We start from the raw sequence: 17,042 nt of genomic DNA, 5'->3' as shown, positions 1-17,042 counted from the left end.
TGCGTAATTAAATACTGAGCAGCCTGTGTTGCAGCTGGTGTTCCAGTAATGGTTACCTTCCGATTCCTTGTGCCAGGTACGAATTCTCCCTTTTTGGAGATCTGTATCCTTGCACCAGTCAACTCCTGGTATTCCACTAAGGTTTTCCCTCCTTTGCCAAGTATTGCACCAACTAAGTTTTCTGGAACTGCTATTTCAACTACATCCTTGGATCCATCTGTGGATTTCTCTGTCCCTAGAATGGCACTGGCAGCTAGGGGCGAGGCAGCTCCAAAGTATCCATTGGTTGCAGCAGTAGCAGCAGCCAGGCTACCTAATGCAAATGTCCCCGCCGTCCCACCAGCTGTGCTGCCGCTGGCTGAGGCTTCACTGGCATAGGTGGCCAACAAGTTGGCTGCTGCTGCTGCTGGGTTGGCACTGGCAGCTGCTGCAGCCAAAGCCCCCGTTGCTGCTGCTTGGCTGAGACCTAAACCTAAGGTGTTGAGATTATATCCGTAGCTGGCTAATGTATTAAGTGCAGAGGTGATGGCCACCAGGTCATTGCCCGTGAAGCCAGATAACACTGCTGGGAAGGCCGCAACGCCAGCAAGGTTAGCATGTCCTAATAGCCCTGCGGCTGCTGCAGCACTTGGTAACACTTCAGCAGTGTTTGCATAAGGAGATCCGGTTGGATTGGAATTTGCCACTGGACCTGTCACGTTGGCATAACTGATATTGAGACAGCTGCCACTCTGTGGATCCTCTTGAATCTTCTGGATGATAAGTTCAACAGCTTTTCGGTTTTGTTCAGGTTCTCCACTCACAGTGACAACCCTCTCTTGCAAGTTGATCCCATCAGGTTTCTGGGAAAGCTGCACCCAAGCCCCTGACTGCTCCATTATAGCCTTCACAGTAGCACCTCCCTTCCCTATTATCAGACCTGCTGTGCTGTTGGGAACTATAATCTTTACCTGTAATTAAAAAAAATACGTATAAATAATACTTCTGTTTTGTGCACATATATCATATTACTTTGCTATCCTAGAAAAAGTACAATAATTGATAATTAGTTTAAACATAATTTATTAAGATGGAAATACCACAACTTTAAAGTGACTTTTATCATATTTTAATAAAACTACCTTGTACAATGGAAGTTTTCAAAGGAAAAAGCAATCAAGTCAAAATTATTGAACAAAAAGTTCCTTAAATCTCTGCATTTGCAATACAGTCTATGAGAAATCAGAATGTCAAAAAAAGAGGGACTTATAACTATACATCAATATCTTCATATGGTTCAAAAATCATAATGCTGCTACTGGTTCTTCATCCGTTGAAGCTTAAAGAAACTCTCTGCTCCAAGAAACATGAATAGACAGTGTAGAATTATGAAAGCAAAGTTAACAAAGACAGCGGTAGAAAATACCCACTTAACTCTTTCAACACATTAATTTCATGTTCCTTATTTCCTAGTATTTGGGGGTTAGTCACAAATATCTTATTTGTTTTGTGGCTATATTTAGAAGTAAAGATCAATAAAACAATTATTAGCATTCTATTTTTTCAATTGGACAAATAATCATTTAAGTTTATAAAACTGACCCAAATTATTAATAATTATTTAAGATGTTTCCTAAATTAAGGGGATTTTAGTGTTACACAACCTAGACATTCTGATGAGGTGATTCTGTGTTTAGAAGACAGTTGTATTTATTACCCTATTGCCAAGTGATGATAAGAAATTACTGTAGTCATTGAGTCTAATGTGGCCATTTTGTTAATTTATACTGAGTGTCCTGCCACAAGAATCAGCACATCCTGACTTGCTCATAAGAAAATAGTACTGTACAAGTATATAAATGTAACATTCCCAGAAAGTCTAAAATTTAAAAGCTAGGTATTAACTTTGAGCTTGTATTTGTTGATGTCCACATAACCATCCATGGCCCTCCTGGGGCTCATCAAATCTGTAACCATAGCCACTGTCAGGGCACTGAAGTAACTTCTTCATTCTCCATGTGGGGCAGACATTAGACCCGGTGGCTGAATCACCTCTAACATCTACGTGGTAGTTTAGTGTCTGAACTTGAGACTTTCTGTAATTTATTAGCTCGTATGTAGCAAGTATCAGAGATGCTCCCTTTAGAACACAGATCTGCAAAGGAACATTTTAAGCACGTCTGTGAGATCTGCTCGTTCTGCTCTTGAAGGCAGCAGGCAGTGACTATACATCCATGTTCCAGAGTGGGCACATACGAGTGTGTTTAGACAACTTACACACATGCCTAGATTTTTCTGCATAAGTAAAATTATTTTTCTAATTTTATATAATCCTTTTATTAAAATAGTTTAATTTTTGAAAGCTAAAAAATCCAAATATAAAGCCACTTTTTATGGATGGCGAATAGATTCAAAGTTGCCAACTAAGTTAAGTTAATTTTATTTTATGGAGAATATTAGAAAAGCTTTTTAATAGCTTATTAATTTTAGTAGACTTTTTCCCAGAAAATTATTTGTCTTCAAAAAATTATAGTTATAATGCTAACCCTAATTTTACCTTAAGCTATTATAACGATGAATTAGAACAGACGTTAAGTTTTATCATACATATGGAAATTCTAAGAAAAATCTATCCAAAATCCTCCAGTCACTCTTCCTAGTAAGATTCTGCCCTGAGCGACCCAGTTTCCCATTAGTATGCGCACCTCTCTGGACTGTGCCCCAGTTCTAGCATGTCTCCTCTTGGTCTCATGGCCTGTGAAACAGTTACAAACCCCACACTCAATCCATATTTCAAGTGTGAATCCTGAGTATACCCCACACTGTTTTCCATCTTTGCCTTTGATCTTCTGTGCCTTCCAGCTGTGGCTACCTATGAAAAACAAAAAAATCCCTTCCCCAAACAAAACAAACCTCATACCCCAAAGTGTTGTTTTATCTATGTATCTTAGGTCATTTCTCCTGAGCAGTAGTTAGTACAAAAAGCCAGCTTCCTTTAGGACACCCTCTCATCTGACTTTACCATTACTACTTGACCCTGGACTAAGTGACCCATGAGTAATCACCAAAGAAATAAAGCAAAAAATATATTTGTATAGGAATAAACTTATTTAAAAGATGATTGACAATAGACACAGAGAGACATCATATGTTTAAGACACACAACATTGGGTTCAGTATTTTTTAATTAAAAAACTTTATTTTCTGTGTGTATTTTGCTTGTATGTCTGTAATTGTATCACACATATATGGTGGCTGCTGAGGCCAGAAGAGGGCATCATATCTACTGGAGCTGGAACTATATATAGTTTCAAGACTTTTGGGGGAGTCTGGGGACTGAACCCATGTCTTTTGCAAAAGTAGTAAAAACTCTTAACCACATAGCTCTAAACTCTGACTTTGGTTTCTTAATCAAGAGTAATGTTTATCATCTCAAGTTCTAAAATGTCAAGTTACACCAAGCATATATCAAGGTATTCAAAAGTTAAATGCAGTGATGACTTAATCTTGCCAGAAAGTTTCTGAAACCAACACTACCAGGATTTTTGTCATTTAAAAACCCAACACTGTTTAAATGCCATATTCTGTAGGTCTCTGAGATTTTTGAAGACCTTATTTAACTATTTTATCTTATCTTTCTATAGGATCATATCTATCTATTAAACCTAGGATGTATATTCTTCTGATAAAAATAGGATAGCAATTGACATGACAATTATTTGATCAACTAACAATGAACTTGTATTACTTAATTATCATAAGCAGGGTGCAATAGCACGTTCAAAGTATTGGAAGTAAGCCTTGGATTATAGTTGAGTTGTCTGGGTACGATACTTTATATTAGAGTAGAAATACATATAATGTTTGTGAAGAATAATCTTAAATTTGACTTCTATAGCATTGTATCAAAATTAAACTTAAGGATTCTTTGACAATAAGACAGGTTAACTCCTGGCAACACCCAGCCTACCTCAAAGAAGACGATGAACATAAAAGAACCTCATTATGGAGATGGCTTCAAATGTAGCAAACCAGCCACCAGGAAAAATGTCCTCATTTCTGTCACAGACAGAATTCTGCGTAAAAATGGACAAGCTTGGATGCAGGCAGAGTTGATGGCCAAACTCTGCCAAGACAAGGTCAGCAAGTCCTCAATATTTTCTGCCTCACAAATATGTCTGTCAGATATATTGGGCCAGAAGGCTGAAGATGATGCTCCAACATTATAGAGAGTTTTGGGGGACTGTTCAGGCAACAAACTCACTCTCTCATTTCCTTATTTTGGTAGCTGCTAACCTGAACTTCCTGTCTACTCAGATAATTAATTTTATTCCTTCTCAAGTCTCTGATGGGGTTGAAGACCAGATAGTTTAGTTTTACAATTAAGCTTAGTTGTTTAGGAGTTAAGAAGTTTTTAGGTCTAGATAGATGTTTTAAGTTGATAAAGATGAGATATGGTAGAAATTGATTTACATTCATAATTTTAGATGCACCAAGATAGGAAAGATATTTTCTTAAAGGTTGACAAATACAAATATTCAAAACACTATTAATATAACATTTATATAATTCCTGATTGTTTTGTGTTTTTTATTGCTGTAGGTAGTTTATTGTATATATATGTAATAATATAAATGTATATGTAAAAAATTAAAAAATATAACAAACCACTATTGTTACACTGACAAACAATATGTAACATCTGGCTTATTCCTACACGTTCATTTCTTAAAGTATATTTCCACCATGTGTTATAGTTTCTAAGGCTAGCAGTTCCTCTAATTCAGACTTACAAGGGTAGATTAATTTTAAAGGTCTAGGACTGAGTGTTATTTGATTAAGTGGTGAGAAGGGCTCAATGTAGGCATCTATGAACTCATTCAAGTACTATGAATGTCCTTCCATTTTGATTCAAGCTTTGTATTTTCAATTCAAACTATACCTGAAATAGATGAGTATCTCTAGAAGTTTTGTGGATGCTGTGCCTCATTTTGTTTCTTTTTCATACTTCGTTTTCTCTTCTGCCTATAAGCTAAGATAGTGATGGAGAGACTATGAACCCCCTATTGTGTGACTCCCAAAGGAACAGAAAATGAACAGTAATCTCCAAAATTTTTCTAAAGGGAAAAAATTTAACATACTTATTATTTGGCTTAACATTACTTTGCTTTGCGTCTGAAGTATTCTTCTTTTTTTGTCAATGATGTCCATTTTAAAGTTGCATTGCATCATTGCTTGGGAGCTGCAGCTGGAAGGAGGAAAAGCAAACAGTCCATGCTTTTCAGCACAGAAACACTTCAGACTACCACTGTTACGCTGCGATGACAAGTGCTCTCATCAGTGATGGGAAAAGGAAAGCTGTTAGAGTCAACTGCAGGGAACCACAGAAGTTGTAAAATGATGCAATATGGAAGGGAAGTCTATTTTAAAAGCAAGAATAATTTAGGATAGTTTTGCTGCTTTTAAGAATAAGATTTTGCTAAAATTATTTCTGTTTATAGAAGAGCTATCTGTAATTATTCACAGGATAAATAAAAAAAAGGTTACTCATTGAATTATTAAGTCCTCCCACATGCATTTTGGGGATATATGTACTAAAACATATGCTCAAGAATTCTTAATTCTAGTTAGTAGAAAAGTATATCTGAAAATTTTTATTTTTAAAATATGCAAGCTAGGGGCTCTTTTTTATTTTTCACTGAATTCAATATTCAACGTAAAAGGTGAAAATGAAAGTGGCTCTGAGCAAAATCAGGGACTGTGTTCAGTGATGCAGATGGTGGGGAGAAAGGACCAGACATGGCTAGAAAGAAACCTATTACGGATATTTTCAGCTTGATATACGTATTAGACCCTAACCTGAAAATGTTAAGCAGATGAATGGTTATGGCTCTGGAGAGTTTGAGTTAAAGAGAAAGAGTAATTTCTGCCATAGAAATACATGGTGTTACCCAGATATGGTTAATGCAAAGAGTGGTTAAATAATGATTAATACAGTATTAAAGGGAAAAATCTGAATTTTCAAATTATATAAGGTATTACAGCAGTAAATTCACCACTGTAAAGCCACATTATGAAGATGCATGCATGTGTGTTTGTATGTGTGCATGTGTGCATGTGAGTGTGTGCATGTGTATGTATGTCTATGTATGTGTATCTGTGTATGTACATGTGTATCTCTGTGTGTGTATGTGTTTATATACACATCCACACTTATACTAACAGTGGAGGTACTGGCAATGAGGAAAGCATGGGAAGAAAGCATCTGCTTAACTGAGTTCCATAGTTTTTGGCAATAACAGTATAAGCAATGGTTATAATTTGCATATAAAGCTCTCCCAAGGAAACAAATCTAATCATATCTGACTATAGGTAAGTCTGTTAATGCAACGGCAGACAGAAAAATACCTTTTGAACAATATGTCTTTGTACCTTAAATCATATTATTTAGCAGACTTTTTCAATCCTAAACTAATACCTACACTAAAGTTTCTGTAGGTATCAAACTGTTCAAATGTATGTTATCTTGCCCCCACAAGTGCTTTGACATGAATCTGGGCCCAAGACTTTCTGATATAATAACTGTGAAAGATAATAAAGTTGCACTCATGATACAATAACTTAATTTGGTATAATTTTAAAACACAAAACAATGGCCATTCCCTTACAGTAACCTAGCACCTGTCTGGGACAGAGGTCTCTCCCCAGGGGCCCTTTCTGACATTCGCTAGCACATTCCAAGATGTATACCAAATCAGAGCACGCAGCAGCTTGGAGGCACACAAAATATCAAGTCTATCCCTTGACCGACTTCTATTTTCTACTTAATGCATCACGTGCATCAGAACTGATACCTGCGTCTTCATCCTGTTGTCATTCTTCACTAACCTTTAGGAGGAAAGACATGGTAATAAAAAGCTAGTGATCTTTCATCTTTCTGTTATCACCCTCATGCGTTCAAACACAGAACATGGCAGATACTTCTGACCACTAAAATGAGGGACATGCTTCTTAACAACTTACTTTCCTTTAGTTCACAGACAAAAGCTACTGGAGACCACTTCATAAGGCTCTTTTCTACCCCCTTCATAGGTTTCCCACGTAACAGTCCTGAATTATACTATTAAAGATCAAGTAGTTTTTCCTACTTTTGTGAGTGTAAACAATGCTGCCTTACACACTCATTCATCAGCACAGCCCTTCGGTGAAATTCTTAAGAGATGTACCACAGTACTTCCTTTATTCACATTGTGTGTGCATGAGCATTTCTGTGTACTTAACACACACATTTATGTGACTTTTAAGCACACACATTGTTTCTGACTCTGATACACATGTATCATATATACTTACACAAAATTCTATCTCGGAAAAAGTTTAACCTTGTGACAGACATTTCTATTCCCTTCTCTAGAAGTTACCTTTCCTGAATTCCACTCATTTTTCTACTGGATTATTGTTTTATTTATCCATAAGAATTGAGAAATGCTTCATGTATCAGGGATGTTGTCACAGCTGAATAGGAGGAAAGTACAGCAAAGAATATATTCTTTAGGTTAATCTCTTTATTTGATAAATCAATTTCTTCTATCTGGTTCATACTACTAGAAACAAATAAAATAGTCCTTCACTAGAAGGACTATATAAAACATACGACCCTGCTCTATCTACTGCTAGTCACTTAATAGATACCTTTTCAGAACCTACTACGCTCCAGATTCTGCTTCATACACCAAAAAGTAAAATGGAGAAAGTTCCTACTGTCATACAATGTAAGGTTCTAAAGGAATGATGGGGCGCACAGTATACAACAGATGGATCAGTGAGAAAGTGCATGGACTCCCAAGACAGTAGAACAAAGAACAGCATGAAAAATGAACTCAGGAGTGCAGGGGTAGGAGGGAGGCCAGAGAGAGGTTCTAAACAAGGCAGTTGAGGGGTCTCCTGGAATAGGTGGATTTGGAACAGTCTTGAATGATTACAAAGGTTTTAACTAAACAGACTTCTGAGATTACAATTTCACATTCAGAAAGAAGCAAGAACAGAACACTGAGGAAGAACCTGCTGGTGTGGGAAAGGAGCAGCAACTGTGTGGTGGGAATGCCCAGAGGGAGCGAGGGGCAGTGCTGGGATCAGATAAAAGCAGCAGTGTGGTCAGAGGCAGATCGTCATCAGTGCTGGTGCAGCTTTGGGTATGTTGGATTTTACTGGGTAAATTGATTTAGAACATTTCAGATGTAGCCATGACAATACAAACTTTTGACAGTTTAGAAGGATAAGGATTAGGGTGGTCTCGGAACTGTTGAAGGGAAGGTAGCAGTCAGATGTGTGACATTACACAGGCAGCTGCACACTGTCTGGAGTTGCACTGTGAGAGGCAAGTTCAAGGTACCTGGGACCCGAAGGTTAAATTTTAGAAAATATTTTTGGAAATTATAAATTTAAATCACAAACATCAAAATATGGTAAGAAGTTTGTGGAAACCCTCAGAAAGATTCTGTTCTTTGGTGGTTGCTACAGTTTGAGAGGGAGTTTTTGCCTTCTGCACAATTCATATGCTGTAATTTGATGACAATGCAACAGTTTCAGGAGGCCAGGCTTTTCAGCAGTGTGACAGTTTGTGGGCTCTGCCCTCATACAGGGGTTACTATTGCTATATTACATGTTTGTTGGAATGGCTTCTCTCTCTTCTGCTACATGCAGACACTGCATTGCTTCCCTTCTCTGGCCCTCTACCATCTGCCATTTGAGTATGCTGTGAGAGGGCTCTTACATGGTGCTGGCACTTTTAGATCCTGGACTCTCCAGTCTCTGGATCCATGAGAAATGTTCTTTATATGGTAACATTTAAGTTATGAAAGGAAAAGAGAACCCCCAAGGCATACATTGTGCATATAACAGCATAGAAAAGGCAATATATACGATGCTCAGAAGCTCCACATCTGAAGACTAGGACATTCCATTAGTGAGATAGGAACAAAGGGGGAGTAAGAGACCAGAATCAGGATCAGCATAACACAGCGAGGGAGGAACACAAAGGTGGAGTAGAATCCTGGACACCAAGTAGAGGAAGCACAGCACAGAAGTGGACATAGCAAAATGGGACACACTGCGCTGGCCGGTTAATGGTGTGCAGTCCGAGAAAACACCTGGAGTTGGCAGTGTGGCTACCACTGATGTGCTCCTCTGCTGAACCGCTAGGGTGGTGGAGGTAAGAGCCTTACTAGAGTAGACTTAGGAACAACAGAAGCAGACTGGAGATAATACTCCAGTGAATTTGACTATGAAGGACTAGAAGAGCCGTTAGTTTGTGGGGGAAATGGCAGATAATGAAAGCAGGTTCTTCAGTGCTTACAGGTGGGAGACGGGAGTGGAAGGGGAGAAGAGAGGGTAAGGAGCAGGGTGAATATTCTCACCACAAGACACTGCATACATGTATGAGAGTTAAAATCTAAATTTAAAAACCTAAAGAAAGACCTTTGTATGCAGTTTGGAATATTTCTACAGGGAGTCAAAACTTGATAAAGAAGGATATAGTTAAAGTTAAAGAAAGGTATCCTTCAGTAATAGGAAAAGGGTATGCTCATCGTACAAGTGAAATAACTGACTCTCTAAGAAGCAGAGAGAGAGAGATGTCTGGAAAAAGTAAAAAGGCAAAAGTCATGGGTGTGAAGTGTTGGTCCGGTAAGTACTGTCGCATCAGTTAATGGACGTTTTCTTCTGTTGGCTTCAATGACTTCAGTAAAGTATGTGTGAGGTTGTGGGCTGGGAAAGGGGAAGAGGCATGAGCAATGGAAGAGAAGGGGAAGAAAAGACAGTTCTTAGCTTGCCCCTGTTATCTGTGGCCCCTCCTGATAACCAGGCACTACTGCCTGCCTGACTTATAAAACTATGATAGGATGACAGGGTAAACAAGCATCATCTCGGAATTGATAAATGCTACTGAACCTGTTGATGCTTCCGAAAATTAACCAATTTTCTTTGCTTTCTATTTTTTTTCACATCAAAACTTCATATATATTAAAGCTGCAAACATTCATCTTAAAATATTAAACACATAAAAAGAAAATAATATGTAGCCATGTTAGCTTTACCAACTGTTTCCCGTAGAGTCTGTGGCATTTCACTACTAAGCAAGAGCCAGTGCACACTCTCTAGATGGTAATTATAGAACTAAGCTAAGGGTGGTGAACTTGGCCCCAAGAAATACCTTAGACTTCAGAAAGGACAAGACTAGTATTGGACTGTTGTTAACTCAAGCATTTCAAACAAGCTATTTACCTAGTAACTTGCTTTTAAAGACTAATATTTTTCAAACTCCCTTTAAATGAATACATGCAGACACTGCACCACTGTGAGAAGAGTTGGGGACTTTCATATGCCAGATGAAAGAAACTTAAGAAACTAAGCATTTGAGTTTCCCATGGGCTTACTCAGCGTAAATACCAAGACAAGGTCCTCACCACATACAGTTTGTACTATTGTTCTCTTCTCACTATGACTTTATGAAGCTTCTTCACACAGGGGATCTTCTGTTTTCAAGGGGCATTACTACTAAACTATAAGGTCCTCAGAATGTGTGTCCCAAGGAAGCATATTAAGGAAGCTGAAGAATAAAATAAATAAAAGTCAAGTGTTAAACATGACAAACTTTGGAATGAAAAGTTTTGGAAGGGTGCCTCTGCAGAGCAAGCATATTCCCTGAACTACTGCTATGGTTTTCATTTCTAGATGTTCTGTTTAAGTAACACAAACTATTAATTGCAAATGAGAACTTGATCAAAATTCATTTTGCAGTCTTGATTAGAAAACAACACAAATGTTAGTTATTTGACTGTAATGTGCTTTGCTTATAGAAATTTTCTTAGGAAAAGATTTTTTCCTGCTTTTACAGCAAGATTATACAAGTTATAACATATGGCAGTAATTTTTAACCTAACATAGAAATCCCCAATTTTCTCCAATTCTGTCAGTTATAAAAGTAGAAATATATTTGAAAATAGCTGGGTAAATATAAACGAAGTTTAAATCAGTATATATGTATATCTATGTGTATAATCTATATATGTGTATAATATATATATATATGCATGTGAGTATAATATACATATTACTTTACTTCTGTAAAGTTTAAGATTATTACATTGAGCCACATTTTCCTAAGTAGACTGTATTTATAGACATAAGTTAGTAAATTCCCTAGGACAATTCTCAAGAAAGGACTAAGTGCTCCATATTTAAAGTGTGAGTGAACAACAAAGATGCCGTTCCTTTGCTACTACCAACCAGTGAGAACCTGCCATGAAGAAGTACAGGGAGATTTATGAATTACTACGAATGAAATGCTACAGATAAGCTACAATGCTTTCCATAAATTAACGATTTACTCTTCTTCTTTTAATTATTGCTTCATGTGATCCAGGAGCTTCTTTGTACACGAACAGAATATAAACCCCCAAAGAAAATTGTGAATAACAAAATGTATCAGCACAGTAGACAGAATATGAAACCACACTGCCTATATTTCAAATATTATGATATCAAATTTGGCAGCAGCATATATGATAAAATGTCTAGAGGGTAAAATACAGCATTAACCAGAAAGTAGATACAGTTGGCCTTTTCTTTTTAAGGAATCTTTCCATAAAATCCACATTCAAATAAATAAAATACAAATCCAATTTCAGAGACAAAATTAATAGACTGGCTTTCTACTTAGCATCTTACTTTGAGAAAATCAATGGTCTTGTTTATGCTGTACTCATCTGTGGAGAAATCAAACACTAATGGAACACAGGAGAGAAATTTAAAACAAAAGGCAGTGATTCCCTTGGTGCGTTTCTACACCACAGAATTAAAGCATAAGGGAACAGAAGAAAAGAAGGGAAGCTGAGAACACATCCTTCTCACCTCTACACTACCACTTTGTTCTGAGAAAAGTGCTGAGTGTGTCATTCCTGGTGTCACTTAACTGGGGGCCGAAATGTGAGCATTATGAAATTCTTATGTTAAAGGAAGTGCCATTTCATAAAAAGAAAACTAGGCTCCTACTGTAGACCAGCATACTAAGATAGTTTAGATTTGCTTATGTCATTTTATTTTCCTGTAGGTTGCAAAATTATTATAATCAGTCGATGAACAAAATGATCCTGATGGCTTTAAATTAAATAATATGAAAAAATGCCACAGACAACATATATAGAAATACCTTTTGATAAACTAATAAAAGTATTTGAAAACATAAACTGTAAATATTTAAATGATCACAACAAGCCTTATTTTACTAAAAAGGAAAAGTAGAAGCAATAAAGTCTCTCACCTAAATAAAACTCAACTTACACAAAATGAAAATGTGCTTCAAAATTTTAATAATTATATTACTCAACAAATTTGAAGGGTGGCCTGCAATAGATATTTCTAAATCAACTGTCAAATAGAATAAGATATAATTCTCATTGCAAAGTTTGGCACTCTTGCAATGAAAATGATTAAGCGTTCTAGATTAAGAAAATATATTCTGTCTGCAATTATGAAACAACACTAACATTACATCAATTTTCAAGCTAGAAATGTTTATTGTTGATACTGCTTGCAAAATAACTCACATGATTTTCCTAATTTATTTATAAAAACTTCTATGAAGAAACACTCAAAGAGATGAAAAGATGAGCTCAATAATTAACCCTCAGGACCTCGTTGTAAAACTGATCACAGTTTAAAGGAGCGAATCCAAAACTCTAATGAAATCTACTGCCTGCATATATAGTTTTGTTAATGAAGTTAAAAATGTATGTAAAATTAAAAAAGATGATTGATATTTATTTGTTAGGTTATTTGGAATCTGATCATGGTGCACATATGCGAATGAACGAATAAACCCTTAACCCACCATTATCTTTTTCTCCAGCTGGCAGGCAATCGCTGTGAAAGTATGGAGTAGATGAGAGGGCGATACTGTACCTGATTAGCTCTGGAGGTGGTCATGGGGTCAGATGGAGAGGACTTGGTGGTAGTTGGGGAAGATGGCAATGTCTGGGAACAAAGCAGTTCAGGAGCAAATCAACCTTTATGAGCCTTAAGCTGATCATTAAACAAAACAAAATGAAATAAAATGTAATATAACGAGAAAAAAAACCCTATGAACAAGGTTTCCTCCTAGTCATTCAAATTTAATGGAATTTAAGATCAACTGAGTAACTAATACATGTAAATATGCATGCATAAGCATGTAAAAATAAATTCATGACTTGAAATCATGATGGTGACTGATAGAAACTCACATGAGTGCTAAAGGCATCCTGCCCTTATGCATGAATAGCAGTCCCATTTCTTTCCCTCTAATTTGCTTGGGGAAAAAGAGATGTCAAAGAAAATTCAAGAAGTTAGATGAATAAAATTGGAAGAGTCATTTTCCTATTAATGAATACAGTCAGAGATTTGAAGAAGTGGTGAAATGAAGTTTACTTTGGCATAGAAGTATCCACCTACTTAATATGCTGAAAATCACCAACAGGCTGATTCCACATGAATTTAGGGATCCATACATAAAAGCAATTTAATTTGCAGTTCTGAGTTCTTAATATCACATTATCTTCTAAAATATTAATTTTTAATAAACTTAGAGCCATCTGAAAATGTAAACATTAGCCTCATATTAATAAACATGTAACTGGTAGCATTATAAAAATTATCATTTTTATCATTTATGTTAAATGATACAATAAAAATAGAGAAAGAGTATAATATAGTGTAGCATCATCTGCCTATGTGCAAAATAATCACAAGATATTGTGAACTGGATTGTCTATCCATTTATAATCACGTAATATGCTACAGTGCTGTGTCATAGCAAACTATATATATTACCTGAGTCACTTATCTGGATTTTTTATAAACCTTTAACTTCTAACAAGGCAGTAAGTTTAAGGAGTTCAGAGTTTTATTTAAGTGTTGTAGTGCACTTAACAAATCATATAGTTAGGCAAGACCCTTGAAAATGTGTATTTCTTAATAGGCAAATGGGATAGTTTTCTACAGTTTATATAAGCCTACATAAGGAGTATTACATATTACCTTGTTTATGTCCATCAAAATTATTGAAGTATGAGCAAAGGTCTAAACATGGAGACTTGACATTGTCAGGAAAAGTTAATAAAAGTATTTGTGGTCATATATTTGTATTTAAAGTGTCAGAACCTTCCAATTCATATAGAACAAAGCAGTTAAGAATAAAGGTGATGTTAAATCTGATGGTTTTGTGTTAATTCATGGATTTCTAGTGACACAATCAAAGTGCTTGAGCCATTAGTCTATGCTTCATTAAGTCCTTCTCTTAAAATATTTTCTTTCTTAAAACCTAAAATAATCGGAGAAGTAGTTGATCTAATGTGGAGTCAAGCTAATGATTTTTTTCAAGCCACACAAAAAAACACGAAAAGGTGCTAAGTCTGCGGAAAGCCTTATGAAGACTTTCAAAAGTTTCAAGTTTTTGTTTTCTATTTGGGCACATTGTGATTAATCCTTGCGAACCTTCTAGAGGAATGTTATTGTCAATCATTAAAAGCCACTTTACCATGTAGTTTCTTTTCCAGGCAATGATATATTGAGGCACTGTGGGCATCACATCACGCTACTACATGCTGTATGAATACAATATTAAAGCCAACCTAGCTTAATGGCATGGTGTTATGGGAGGGCTCACACACATTTAAGCATCTGTTCTGGACTAACCTCAGTCCAACATTCAAGTTTATGACTAAAGAGATGTAAAGGCTAGAGCCTCTTTCTCCCAGGATCAGATCTTCTTATACTGAAGCCAGATTCTGCATGTCTGTGCTCATCGTGACAGAATCCGTCTAAAATACTGGATAATATCTTGTTCCAGATACAAACCCTCAGTGAGGGGCTTAAACAGTGCAAAGAGATAGATGTAAAAAGTGGTAATGTGAAGCTCAGGATTTGTAATAACTTAGATTCAAATGATCTGTCAAAATTTTATTGCTATTCTTTATGATTTTCATATATTCTGAATATCTATTAATAATTGATACAACTCATATTCGTCAAAATTGTTCTTACTAATTTGGTTGCTCTTCCTTTCTTCTATGACTAAAATAAATAATTTAAACCAGAATTATATTAATGTGCTTTAAATAACAAAGTTTTATCATTAAGCATGGTGATTAGATAAGAAGCTACATTTTAATATTTCACATAGGTGAGAATTAATCAAGTGTGTATTTTAAAGGATGAGCTTTTTGAAATGTCACAGCAAAGAGGTACTGTATTTTCTAGGGTGAAATATTAGATGTAGTAAGGACAGAAAAATGTGACAACTTGTCACGTTTCCCAGATACTACTCATACAGGTCCTTTGATGCACAAATGCATCCTCATTTTATAATTTGCAATAATAAATACACTCCAAGAAGTTTTCCTTTCAGTTGCTTTTTCTAATCATAGAAGGAAAATTGCCCCAATAAACAGATGAATATGAATATGTTACAGTAATGCCTGTATTTTCAAGGCTTCTATTAACTAGGGCAATGGAATAGTTGGGAAATTTGTTCTTAAGTCTACAGATAAATCCATTTAAAGTGTTTTGACATAAAATAACAAGTGTACAATGTTTTCTTTTCTATTTTATGAGTAAAATATTTGTATCAACTTATTATGTGGTTGTTAACATATGGTGATTATGAAGTGGCTACCTAATAAAATACATTGCAAATAGGTAATAAACTGACTATCCATGTAACATCCATATATGGAACATACAGTATTTGTAAAGCAAATATTTTTCTATATTTTTTTTCAGTTTCCAGTAGTGATCATGGAGGACACAGTAACTTTGAGTCCTCCTTCTCCTTTTCCTTTCAAAGGGAAGCCTACCCTTTTACTTACATTTCTTGAACGGCTATTCAGCAATTTATTAGATAATATAGGCCGAATTACTTGTTACAGAAACGTGTTTTTGTTTTTTTAAGACAGGGTTTCATTATATAGCCTTAAATTGACTGGAACTTGGGAAGTAGACCTGACTGGCCTTGAACTCAGGGAGATCTGTGTGCTTCTTCCAAGGACTATGGACTCTTTGACATATACTCATTTTTTAAATATCAAGATTTTTAACACTAGACATTTAGTAAAATATTGATATAACTAAGCTTTGGGGAACTACAAACTAAAGTTTCAACAAAGTATATGATGAATTCTTGTTAAAATGTGAGTTTTGTTGGCTCAGAGACTATTACCATAAACAAATACTATTATAAATATAATTTTTCTTCTAACAATTGTATAACAATCAGTTGTTAAGAACATCTAATATTTGCAGATAAAGCAGGAAAATTAATGAGCAACAGATCTCAATTGTTCTCTTTCTGCTCATCTGCCTACCAGCCAGTAATATTCTTTCACTAATCACAAAGTTCACCAAACTTTGTAGTGTTCTGTTAAACAAACCACGTATACTACTATTTAAGAACAAAATATAAAAGCAACTGTCCAATTAGCTTATTACTTTTGATGAAAATCCTGTCTGTCTTAAACATCAACATTAGTCTATTGGTCTATTCATTTTTATTTTCTTACCAGTAACAATGCATGGATAAACCTTCAAAATCTGGTTAAAGCACAACAAAGAGCCAAAGGAAAAGAAGCCTCCACTTTTTAAATAATAATCTTTAAGATTAATGAAAGGAGCTCTTTCAGAAATTGAGGAATGATTTTGTACTCTATAGTATCCTTCAGCCAAATATGTGAGGTCTTGCTTATCTGTCCCCACCATACTTAACTAACACTGATTTTGCTAAACATTAGTGCATATAGTCTAAGTCAGCCAGTCCTGCTACTACTCAGGACTGTGGCAGTCTTCTCTCTAAATAGATCATATCTCATCCTTCCAAGATGGGCCTTTCTCATCTTTTTTTTGCCTAACTGGACTATCCTGAGACTTATGGCACACTGCTTATATTGCTCCTCTGGAATATAAATATGCTTTCATATTTTCACAGGTTAAGCACTACTACAAGACACGGTAGTATCAAGGGCAAGGATTTCATA

General features: G+C 35.8%; 1 protein-coding gene across 11 annotated transcripts in view; it reads right to left on the bottom strand.

Annotated features, from left to right (window-relative positions):
* The window catches only part of NOVA1 (NOVA alternative splicing regulator 1), a 136,660-nt gene that overhangs the window by 14,503 nt on the left and 105,115 nt on the right, over positions 1-17,042 (bottom strand). For 8 of the 11 annotated variants that reach the window (XM_084793246.1, XM_084793250.1, XM_084793251.1 and 5 more), the window contains 2 exons: positions 12,940-13,011; positions 1-950 (listed from right to left, as the gene is read on the bottom strand). The exon at positions 1-950 is cut by the window's left edge and continues 2,131 nt beyond it. In XM_084793246.1, the coding sequence (XP_084649372.1) occupies positions 1-950; positions 12,940-13,011 (1,022 nt within the window). The remainder of the gene's footprint in view (positions 951-12,939; positions 13,012-17,042) is intronic. The other 3 variants (XM_084793249.1, XM_084793252.1, XM_084793248.1) reach the window with 2 other exon arrangements.

The sequence above is a fragment of the Acomys minous genome, assembly GCF_964271855.1.
Source record: "Acomys minous genome assembly, chromosome: 8".
Lineage (NCBI taxonomy): Eukaryota > Metazoa > Chordata > Mammalia > Rodentia > Muridae > Acomys > Acomys minous.
The sequence above is the reverse complement of the archived record's forward strand: the minus strand, read 5'-3'. Positions and strand labels throughout refer to the sequence as shown.